General features: G+C 40.5%; 1 protein-coding gene across 1 annotated transcript in view; it reads right to left on the bottom strand.

Annotated features, from left to right (window-relative positions):
* Nucleotides 1-1021: 1021 nt before the first annotated feature.
* TBC1D9B (TBC1 domain family, member 9B (with GRAM domain)) overlaps nucleotides 1022-12156 on the bottom strand; it is a gene marked incomplete at its 5' end in the record, with an annotated part of 18577 nt that continues 7442 nt past the window's right edge. Inside the window, 13 exons of the mRNA XM_010284199.1 lie at nucleotides 1022-1714; nucleotides 2614-2720; nucleotides 3166-3213; nucleotides 4694-4765; nucleotides 4920-4985; nucleotides 5353-5593; nucleotides 6399-6467; nucleotides 7307-7405; nucleotides 8580-8700; nucleotides 9407-9701; nucleotides 10409-10526; nucleotides 11271-11485; nucleotides 11879-12029. Coding sequence (XP_010282501.1) covers nucleotides 1022-1714; nucleotides 2614-2720; nucleotides 3166-3213; nucleotides 4694-4765; nucleotides 4920-4985; nucleotides 5353-5593; nucleotides 6399-6467; nucleotides 7307-7405; nucleotides 8580-8700; nucleotides 9407-9701; nucleotides 10409-10526; nucleotides 11271-11485; nucleotides 11879-12029 — 2295 coding nt within the window. The remainder of the gene's footprint in view (nucleotides 1715-2613; nucleotides 2721-3165; nucleotides 3214-4693; nucleotides 4766-4919; nucleotides 4986-5352; nucleotides 5594-6398; nucleotides 6468-7306; nucleotides 7406-8579; nucleotides 8701-9406; nucleotides 9702-10408; nucleotides 10527-11270; nucleotides 11486-11878; nucleotides 12030-12156) is intronic.

The following is a 12156-nucleotide window of genomic DNA, read 5'->3' as shown; positions in this document are numbered from 1 at the left end:
TCCTGCCCCAAGCATTTGTGAGGGCTGACTGATCAGAGTATTCTTATGGGTCTTTCTACAATTGGACCCATCACTAGCTAGTAAAAATGGAGAATCAGCAAGAAACAATGCATTTTTTCTGTACCAAGAGAGAAAGTCCAGCAGACCAGAGTGCCACTGCCCTGTTACACTGAGGCTGATTCACCAACTTCTAATTTAGGAACACAGTCCCTCATTATAACCGTCATGAGCCCATTGATTGACTTAGTATTACTCCTGCACTGAAGTCAAGGAGCTTGTGGCTTCCCAGACCAACTGAAAACAATGGCTTTCAAAGAATTAGAAAAGCAAATGCTAGAAAACCAGGTTTGTCTGAAAACACCTGAATGCTGAAGGAGGAAAAAAGGTGGTCATACACTACGAAAATGCCAGATCACATATGAAAGAAACCTGCAGATACGAGAAATGTCTGTGTTTAGACTTCACGGTGCTGGGAGCAGTGGGGCACATTTGCATTATAGCTGCTGACTCACAGAACAGCACTGAAGAACTTACAAAACTATTTATAGGTCAGGGTCCTATAGCACTTGACTACACTGCATTAGCTCTGAGATTGCCAGCCAGAGGTGAACGTGGTTTCAAGCCAGGCTGCATCTGCTGTGCAAGTTACCCAGGAACCTACAGCAAACAAGGGCAGGCAAGGAGCAGTTACTGTCTGAAATAAAACTTCATTAAAATAAAAGATAGCAAAAGGCAGGCATGCATAATTTACGGTGGTAATTCTATATGTCAGAGGCTATTAGATTCTAATGGCTCTTGAGAATGTAAATCTAATTCTGTCAGCCAGAGTAGCCAAAGAAGCACCTACACAAAACAGTCACTGTCAGAAGCCCCTTATTGATTGGAATCTATTGTAATCGTGTAGTTACTGGTCTCTGATTAAACAAAAAATTACCCCAAACACAAAATACCAAACCACCCTGCCATCTGCCGTATTATCTCCCTGTTTTATCTCCCACAGACAATTCCTGCCTTCTTGAGTTCACCCTGAAACAGAGGAAAGTTCATAGTCACTGGATGAACTGAACTGCCTCTCTACCTTCTTCTGATCTTTGATCTTTTGCAGAATGTTGACCTTTTTCTCAAAGTAGTTTACAAGGGCTGTTTCTGTTAGCACGGAAGCTAAGATCTGCTCAAAGGAGATAGACCAGTCAGTATCAATGGTACTGCCATACCTGGCAGCTGAACTACTGCCTTCACAACCAACCAGGACTGTGTCATCTGCAATGTCTTCACACTGCAGGGACCCTGTGCTGACCATGGAGTAGGAAGACATGGACATATCATCTTTGGTTTCATCATCTGATAGCAGCTGTAAAGGAGAGCCTTGTCCTTCCGCTGACCCATCTCCTAGAGTTTGGTTCTCCTGCTGTGTTTTTTCAGGCTGAGCATCTCCACAGGTTTTGTCCTCATGGTTAGCTTGGGGCTGCTGCTCCACTGCTGAATTCTGACTCTGTTCAGATGTTGGTGACTCCTCTTCACTCGCTGGATCTTGGGTATTGTTTGCTTTGCAGTCCTCAGACTTCCTCATGGGCCTGTTGGAGAATTTTTTTCCAACCTCCCCAATTCGCAGAAGGAGACTGGCTACAGTAGCAATTGCATGGTACAGCTCCTGCTCCACCGGGTCCTCACTGAACATATTGTAAAGGGTCTTGCATAACTCTATGAATTGTTCCTTTAAAAGACAAAGACCAAAAAAAACATATTTTAGGCTGAAAAAAGTTGACAGTGGCAGTTCATAATCATAGAATATCTCAAGCTGGAAGGGACCTGTAAGGATTATTGAGTTAAACTCCCTGCTCCTTGCAGAACTACCTAAACCAAAACCTATGGCTAAAAACGTCGTCCAGATGCTCCTTGAGATGAAGCAACAGGCACCATTTTGACTGACTCCTTGTTTATTTGCCTCCCCACCAAGTAAGTGGCAATTTATTGTACTAATTCAGAAGAGTTCAATACAGGCAAAACGTCTCTCTGCTGTAGTGGCTAAATTGAGACACAGCTAGCAATTTAATAGTGGTGGGGGTTTTGCTGACAGATGAACAGAGTACTAACACATGCACAACCTAAAGTTTACTTCTGTCCTGCTACTCTCTTGTGGTCAGCTTCTAAGCATTTCCAAACTGGTGTAAGTAGTACCCATAAAGGAAATGAGAGACAGAAAAGATCACACCAGTCATCAGACTCTTTTCCCTGTAACCACATTCTTCACTCTCTACCAAGCAGCTCTAGCTCAAGGCAATGCAAAACCAAAAAAAGCCAAACAAGTTTATATGACTGATGGCATATACTGCTCTGGAGGGAAAACACAGATTGCAGTTCTTACAGGAAAATTTAGTCTGGGAGGCAGAGAGAATCAAGTACATGTGACTGTGGAAATAAAGCAGTTTATCCATGTCCACTGAGAAATTCAACACAAATAGGTGGAATTAGAGGCTTCTAAAGCTCACCAGACCAGAACAGTAAGGCAATCTACAGGCAAGGACTGAGTATGCTGGCAAAATGGCTGCACATACTGCTGAATTCCCTATTAACCTGTCAGTCATCTAACTGCAAACCTTCATATTCACTTACCTGGCTCATTTTGGGGAGATCTTTAATGGTTTCTTTCTTGGACTCTTTTTCCTTGGCCCACATTCTTAGGTAGTATCTGTAGTCCTGTGGACTGGTACCCTTCTCCTCTGCAAGGCAAGACCAGGCCACTACTGTCAGGTGATTGATGGTTTCAGACTTAAAGTGGACACTGTGCCAGTAAAAATCATGTTGGAAGCAGGTTTTATTGACAGTTCAGAAAAGCATCTACCAGGAAGGCAGTGTTGTTTTCTGCTGGTTTACCTGATCCAGCTCAGCAGAGCAAAAATTTTAACACTGCTGCATCAGCTTGACTGATGTATACATCCTAAATGTACTCTAGGAGTTCACAACTTACCAAACATGATTTACAAACGTTATCATCTTGGTAGAGCAGTAAGTCATGAGAGCGCTTTATTTCCCATCTCACATCCCACTTTACCTCTGTCCACAAGGGACACTTTGAAAGGTCTCCTTGATACAGCAAAGGACAATGAACAGTTCATAATATGAGCAAGACAAGATGAGAATGTGGTCTATTTATGACAAAATTACCTTTTTCTGGACTGTTCTCATTTTTCCTTCCTTTATCTTCTTGGGTTTCTAAAAAAATTATGGAAATAGGTGATTTTCAACAATACAACACATAAGACAACTCATATACAAATTAAAATAATACAAGAATATATTTAATAGAAGTTAGATCTCACACCCCCACATCGTATTTGGAGGAGTGAACAGAACAGGATGGAAGCAAGAGGTTGACAGGATGAACCGGATAAAAAGCCACACTGAAAAAGTGGGTTGAAGAGCTGAGTTAGAGGGCAGAACTTTTAAAACACAGATATGAAAGGCAGTGCGCTAAGGAATGTGATGGCTTAAAGACAAAGAAGTTCAGTTACCCAAAGCAAGATAATGAATGGAAAAAAACGCCACCACTGTGACTAATATCTACACTCACCATTATTCACTGACTGAACTAACACTTTAGGAGTTCATTGCAGAGTCTAACTTCATGAACTTTGCTTCTGGTTCTCTGTATTGTCACTAGACTTTATAGGAAATCTTGTCTCAACTAGACAAGTTTTAACTGTTAAGTTAGCCATCTAGCACCAAACACCACAACTACTTAGATTTCTTTCAAGCATTATTGTATTTTGGTAAACACTTAGCACAAATGACATACTTTGATCTCCTATTTGACAATCCCTAAAATTATATTTTAAGAAATACAGTAAATTGGTCTACTAACAGTTTTACAATTCAATGGCATGCATCCTTATTCCTTTAAATTAGAAGACTGTGGAGGAGACACAGGTATCATCCACCCAGGCCAGCAAGCCCAGAACGCCCCACACTCTGCTCTGGCATTTCTAGAGTGAGATAAACTTCACTGAAAGAAGCTGGACAAAACCTATTTTGATCAAGGTTGAAACACAATAGGTTTCAACACTGAAAGGTTATCTAATTACTTATAGCATTTTATTCATAGTGGGGGTGTCATGAGAGAGGAGCAGCAGCAACAACTTCAGAGTATTTAAAATAGCACACTGGTGCTGGCAGATGAGATCAGCGTTATAGGTATGCTCAATGCATGCACATAACCCATGAACTGACCTTGAGACTCACAGTGCAGGCAGAAATCCAGCTCTGAGACAAAAGGAGATACTTGAGCAGCATAAAAAGGGGTTGAGGAGACAACATCCCAGATAAAACAGAAGAAAAGGCCAGACAGACAGACACAGAGAAGGAAACAAAAACAAGAAGAAAGACAATGAGACTTGCACGAAAAACCTAAATCATGGTGGGAGACAGGGGCTGGTAAAAGCACACTGCTCCTCCTCAGCAGTCTGTAACTGTGCTTCAGAGGGTGCTGTGTCTTGCATGAAATGGGTGCTGAGCAGTTTAAGCTTCAAACTTCTTTCCCATCATGCAACAGAGACAGCGAACTCAAACACACCGGGAATCTTAACATACTGCCGCCGCGAGACCATGCCTTGCAAAAAATCACTATTCATAGCATATGGATTTGTGCTGCAACTCCCGCCTAAACTGAGAGGTAAAGGCAGCAGTATTGTATTACCTTCTGTTGTAACATCCTCCGTGAAATAACTTGTGGCCTCCAAAGCAGACTCTGTCTCCTCTGGATTCAGAGCTGTATTTACAGAGAAGGAAACATTAACATCTCTAAGCTAGCTGAACAGCAGTAACACCCACTTCATTAGCAAAATTCATGAGGCCTCCCTTTTCAATTGCATGTCAGAACAGACCGTGCTCAATAGTAGCAATATACAAAAGCATTCACTCACCGGGAGGCAGATGCAGTTTGTAAAGTACTTTGAGTTTTTCAGTGAGGTCACCATGGTACATCCCACCTGCAAAGGAAAAAAACGTGCTTAAGAAAAATAGCTCTTAGGATAAAGAATCACCCTCTGGTCACAGGCTTAAAACAGAATGAGTTCACAGGCAATGAAGAAACGCTAACTGCAGAAAGCCCTGTGCAGAAGCAGTAAAGAAATCCACAGCAAAGCTGCATCTTGTTGCTTTCCCACCTATTGCCTCCCAAAACAGGAGACTGCCTAGCAGCAAAGAGGCATCTTTTGTTCTGCCTGAGGCTTCCTGTAAGTGTGTCACCCTCCCCTCATGATAGCACAAACATCACTACCTCCTTTTAGTTCTCTGCTTGGAAAAGGCCAGAAACATTTTTTGCAGTATTTCATCATGTCCAAACCCACCACTTACTCATCCCTGTCACAAACTCCTTGAAGTTAATGAGAGAATCCCTGTTCTCATCCAGAAGCCGGAACAAACGCCCTGCTAGCACAGGCGTATGTGCGCCACAGGACCAGGGGGTCAAACTGACGAACAGCTCTTTAAACTGCTCCATGTCTATGCGATACTGCTCCAGGTAGGGTAAACTCTGATCTCGGCGGGCAGCTGCAGCACGATTATTTCCCCAGTAACAGCTCATCAGATACTTTGCCTTTGGAGGGAAAGGATTAATAGGTCAGATTATACTACACTACAACAATCCACAGGAATGGAGACTTTGTTATAGCTCAAGAACAGCATTGCGTAAGCACAGAAGAGACATTTCAGGACACATTGTTTAACTCCCCCATTATTCCTAGCATTACTTCACTACAAAATAATATGAAATGAAGGAAGAGATAGGGATTTCATGAAAAGCACAAAGAACAATTTTAAATGAAAAATACAAAAACTATAATTTCAAGTTTGAATGAAGTGACACTCAGGCTTTACTGCAAAGAAAACATGCAGGTTTTAGAACTAAGCCTCTCTTTCTGAGTCTACAGCACAGTGCAACTGAGTTTGCAGTGACTTTGGTAAATGAAGTTGGGTAATATCACTCTTTTAAAAACAGATACATTGACAAATAGAGGCAGCACTTAAGTAATTTTGTCACAATTACAGAGCAAGTCAATGGCAAACTTGAGAACAAAAATTGAGGTACTGTCAATCCTAGCTCCCTGTTCTGAGTGCTATGTGACATTCCTTTCCATCAACTCCACAATCTCTTTCTGAATAAGTATCATTCAAATAATGCAAACGTTGTTTTGGTGATCTTTGGGAAAAAAAAAAAAATCAATTGGATAGTAATAGGGCCAGTCTCACTGGCACCATGTATAACCATGTATAACAGAATGCAACATCTGTTTTTGATAGGCTGGACTAAGAATCAAAGCAAAGTCATTGCTTCCCTTTTAACTTATTTTGATATTTGTTCTCTCTGTCAGAACACATTCTTCCTCACTCTAGTTTCTTACCTTGAACACCACATACAGCTCTTCTAGTTCTTCAATAGAGAATCCAATGTCACTAGACACAGCTCGGACCTATAGTTAGGGAGAAAATAGAGGGAACAATTTATTTCAAAGCTAGAAAAATTAAATATGACTTACTGAAAAATTTGTGTAAAATAGAAGAGAACAAGCGCAAGAGATATAACACAGGACAGAAGGGAAAACATAACCATTCCCATACCTCCCGTTGCCATGGATTACAGGTCAGGAAGACAGTTTCTGGTCAAGCAAAAACTGCAGGCATTTTGAGCAGCTAGAAAAAGTTACTGCTTTTTCAAAATAACTACTATTTCCTGCTTGTGCAGAACTGACTCTGCAGACTATGTTGTCCCTCCCTCTTTATCTTCAGATGTTTGACTCAGATGCATTGAAAAACAACAGTGAAAGAAACACATGGAAGAGGTTCTCCATCTAAGACATGGGAGATAACTGCAATAGATGTGGACACTCCCCTTCGGCCATGAACCCTTCTGTAAAATTCCCTAATGTGCTAGCATACTCCCTAAACATCGGGAAAATAATTATCTGCTAGCTAGCTTTTCTCAAAGATTCCAGGCAAGTAGTAAACCAGATAGCGCTCGGCAATGGAAACTACTACAAGACCTACAAGTGGTTTTTATCTCCCTCCATGCCAAATCTCTCATTCAATAATGTCCTAGCACTTCATTTTATCAGATTAACTAGGACCATGTGAAGAAGAAAACTGAAAATACATTATTCCAGCCAGTAAATCCATTTTTTTCACATTAACTGCAATTCTTTAAGTCACTTAAAACTGGGTCTGCTACAGGGCAAACTTTCTAGATGCTTACAGCAAAACACATTCCATTAATATGCCATTTGGTAGCTCATTCAATCTGGGATTCACATACCACACTCTTCTTGGCTGTATCCTCCAGGGACTGGATCACTTTCAGCCTTTGTTTAAAACGCATTTGTTCAATGTCATCTGCCTTCAGATTGCTAAATTTCTACAGAAAGGAAGCAGACCAGGTCAACATCATCTCCTAAAGAATGAACAACACCTGTTCAATAACATGTTCTTTAACAAGTATACTAGCCCCTCAAAGATGATCTAAAACCCCTAGAAGCCTTTTACCAGCACCAAGAAGATGAGAAAAAACTTGACCTCTACTCCCTGTTCACCCCTGTCCTGCAAGAGAAGTCATTCAGAATTCATGAGAAATCCAACATCAGAGGTTTCTGAAGAACAGCTGAAGAAGCATCTGTCAGGACTGACAGAAATACAGATCCTGTACTGTGGCAGAGATAAGAGAATAGACAGGTTGTCATTCCCTGTAGGCCTGTTTCTTTTCTAGGACCCACATGAGATTCAGCTAGAAACGCTGAAGTTAACAGGCTTTTCTACTGACTAGGTTGGACAAGTAAGATGAATTTGGTGACATTCTTTTAAACAAGAAACCAAGAACAAACAGAGATCGTAGATTTGAAGAAACAAAATACCTAGCTAAATTATAGCTGTCTGATTGTAAGCAGTTGGAAGGGGATAGGATGAAGAACAGGAGATAAAAAGGGAAATGAATCCACGTTTACCACAGCGCAGCAGAGAACTGTCAAACATCAGTTCTCTTGCCTATGTTCTTTCCATCATTCAGATACAAATTTCTTATGAGTTTGTTCTCCATATGAATAATGAGGTACATCACCACCAGTGCAGAGGAATTTCAACAGCACTGGCACCATTCTCAGGTCACCTTCCTATTACTATAATGTGGATCCCAGAATAGGATTCCTGTGCACATGAACTGGGATGCTTCCATGTTTCTGCAGTATACCCCAGAATTTTTACCCTGAATTTCCCTCCCAACATCCTAGCACTGACAATGCTCACATACAAGTAAGAATGGAGACTTTTTTGGCAAAGTGGGAAGAAACCTCCGGTCTGTAATTTTTACTTATTTGCAGTCTTCATTTTAGTCTCCACTGGTGTTGGAGACTCTTTGTAATCCACAATAGCCAAGAGTGTTAGGCTCTACTCACACAAAACAGGAGGATTAATGGCTTGGGCCTGCACTCCTTGAGCACCTCAAGCTACGAACATGGTTCAGTTCTGGCTGCACAAAGTACAAAACTGGATGTCAGCAGAGAAAAATCTCTTGGGCAGAAACTAAGGCAGAACCTTACCTCATAGGATGTTTTGATGAGTTCAAAGATGTCTATTTCAAGTGGTGGGTCATCTCCACTTGTCAATAAGGCATGCAAGTGGGGAATAGGGGGAGAGATGCTCTGTCTGTTAACTACATTGTAGGGAAAAACAGAACCGATGCAAGACTCCAGGATTAGTGTCCAGGAAAAGAAGTAATATTCTAAATGCATCATTCCCAATCTCTTTGTATCATTAATCTAAACAACTTAGATCAAATTCATTTTTATTAAAATAAGTAAAAATATAATTAAAATTTCAAATTTACATTTAAATTTTCCCAGCTAACCTGCAACACTACCCTCAACACATCTGAAGTAAAATTGATTTACACCCTATTTTTGGGGTGTCTACTCTTTTTAAAGTGGGCTTCCAGTAGTAAGCTGAAAATTTTGCTGCACACAGAAGAGATTCACATTTCAAACAAGAAAATCTTACATTTACTAGACTTGGGAGACATCTCCGTGATAAAGTTTTAGTTTCTAGCAGGTGATTCCTGCTAGGATCTGTTCTTAATAGTACATCAGAACTCTTCTATGAATTTTGGATAAACAACACTTCAGATTTCAAATTCAAACTGAGAAGCAAGAATGCATTATGTTGCAAGGAAACAATGCCAGAAATATGGGATTCCTCCATACTTGTGCCAAAAATTAATTTCAGCTGTTGCAAAAAGCAATAGCAAATCTCTCTGGAGCTCAGTTTTTGTCCTGGAGTGGTACCTGTGACTTGCTCTGTAATGCAATTAGGTAAAAAGAGATGATGACTAAAAGGGTACTGTAACTATTTAGCTATAAATAAGAACGATGAATGGTACCTGCCCAGAATAGTCATAGCTTCACCTTCATCACAGCACTGTAACAACTTCTCCATGTTGGCATCAAGTATGGCCAATGACACCTGCAAGATAAACTTGATTCCCTCGTAGAAAAAACAGTCGACAATGACCACAGCACTCTCAAAGGGCATGACACTGAGAAATAGCGTGAGAAACCAGGAAAGGGATATGGTGGAAATCACTCCCAGGTCCTGCATCTTTTCTGACAGCTGTGGAAGATATTCTCGTGTAAGTTCTTCAAAGATGCCTTGGTCCACCAATGCACCTGGGAAGACAAACAAAAACAATGGCAGAACTTGAATTGGTGGTATCATGGTACTATACTCAAGCTAAAAAATTATTAAACAAAATACTGTGAGTTCACTTTAATTTCATATAAGCCTCTTAACATCAGAACTAAAATTAACACATTTATTTAGATTTGTTCCCTGTTGTCAGTAAACACAACATATTTAGATAGAGACTATTCCTACATTGCAGAGCATGCAGCAACAGAATCTCTCATTGATCTATGCATTTTCCCTGAAAGGAGGGGTGGAAGGTTACTGATATTATAGTATTTACATCAAACTGTAGTCTTTTATACACACCAACTTTAAAAGCCCATGAAGCAGTGCTTTTGCTAACCTTCCCTGGAAGCCTACTCCAATGTACATCATTCAGATGGGTGAAAAATAACCCAGTAATTTTCTTCTAGATATGCCTCCTTACTGCTAATGGTCCCTCCTGCTACCAATTTTTGATGACTTCATCTTCCTTGTCACTACAAGGTAGTATTACTACCTTAGCAGCCTGTAGTGTCTCCTGTGTCTCCATCACACACCTGCAACTTTAAAGGGAACAGGGTTGTGCTTCATTATCTTTAAAATGCATCACATTTAATTCATTCTGAACAACAAAATGTTCCTGAGAGATCTTGGTGGAACTGCAGCTGAAAATCCAGGCTCCAGCATGAATCTGACAAAGACTCACCCACTACTCTTGTGTTGTAGTAATCTGGTAACATCCGCTCACATAAAGCCACTAGGAGCCAGAAAGCCTCTTCCTCATTGCAGTACAGCAACAGTACTGACGTAACAATGTTCATGGCCTACAAGCCAGCAGAGTTAAATATGCAGATAGAGGAGAGAAATATGAAGAAGTTCATGAAAGCTCTGTCATGACAGACCAGCTAAGCTTAAAAAGCATGAATACAGCAAAACTGTCACTGTCACATCTATTTCCAGCTTTTACTGGCATCTGAGTCAACAGATGACCTTGAACCAATTTACCTTCCTGCTTCAGTTCCTCTGTGTGTGAGGCAGCAAATAATAAAACTACTTTTTGTCAAGCACTTTTGTTAATCAATGTGACTAAGTATAATTTTCAAAGTTTTCATACAAAGCTTTGTAACAATTTGGTTGTAACAGAACAACATAATGAGAACCTCTAATACCAGAGCAATACATAAAATCAATCTGAATTTCCACTGAGTTGTTTCACAAGTCAGCAACTGGTTTTGTTTTCAATATACAGCCCATGTGCATCATCACTTATTCAATTTATTTGCTCTTTTCAATGAAACCAGTAGATATTTTTGCTCAACTAGGGAAAGCTCTAGCAGGAAAACTAGTAAAAGACTCCATCATTACATCTAGCAGAAATGTGCAAAGTCTATTTAGATGCTTTAGATGCAAAGGTTAGTTAAAAGATCTTGCAACATCACCACTTCTTTCCTACGATTGCAGAACCACATGGACAGAATGAAGGTAAAGTTTGAACAAAAAACTGCAGAGAAGTCCGAGTCAGTCATGGTCACTGTGTAGGGATAACAAGTCTAAGACTTCTTTCTTACCTGACAGTACCCAATTGTTGGATTTCTGAATGCATAAGCTGTTAAGACTCTCCGGAGGGCAGCAATTCCCAAGTCATTCTGGAAGGCAGGATGTTCTGGCATAGAACGGTGCAGATCTCTCTCAATTTCCTCTGTAGCAAGATTGTACTTTCCCATTGACTTTTCCACAAGATCCGCATAGTAACCAGGATGAGTTACCATCTCATTCCAAGCCCCTGTAACGACAAACAAATGCTGCTTCACCTCTTGAGCTTTAGAATACAGCTTTTATGCCCACAGTTTCGGAGAAGCAGCAGCCAGTTGAACTCGGCAACTACACATAGATAGGAAAGTATAGTAACAAACTCATTGTTAAAACACCATGTTACAGTCGAGGTCCCAACACTGAAACACAGACAAAGGAGGCAAAAGAATTACTATACTCATAAAGAAAGTCATCTCAGGAATGCAATCACTGCATTTTTGGCAAAAACGATTACGTTTCGTTCAGATGGAGTTAACTTGTGATTAATTTCTTCCAAAATGAGCTAAGATTTAAACCTTTTAATTTGAGATGTGCAGAAGGCTTATTCCTGCTATCTGTCAAAGTATCCAGCACAACCTCCTACCTGAGAAAAGGAGCCACAGCTCTCCACGAAGGTTCTCTGGGATTCCCTTTTGCACCAGCTCCCTAGTCTTGGCAGTGCGATACATACACATCCCTCTCCCATATTCAAAGAAATGAATGTTCCAAGACTCTTCCTTCATCTTCTCCTTTGCCTTCATAGGAACAAATATGGCCATGTTAGGAGATTAATGCATTTTTATGTGTGTAGGACAGGTGACTTCTGGGTATACTCAGGCCTACACTTCACAAGAGAAATGCATTGTGACATTTAAAGCCTTT

This window comes from Phaethon lepturus, unplaced genomic scaffold (assembly GCF_000687285.1).
Source record: "Phaethon lepturus isolate BGI_N335 unplaced genomic scaffold, ASM68728v1 scaffold28683, whole genome shotgun sequence".
Lineage (NCBI taxonomy): Eukaryota > Metazoa > Chordata > Aves > Phaethontiformes > Phaethontidae > Phaethon > Phaethon lepturus.
The sequence above is the reverse complement of the archived record's forward strand: the minus strand, read 5'-3'. Positions and strand labels throughout refer to the sequence as shown.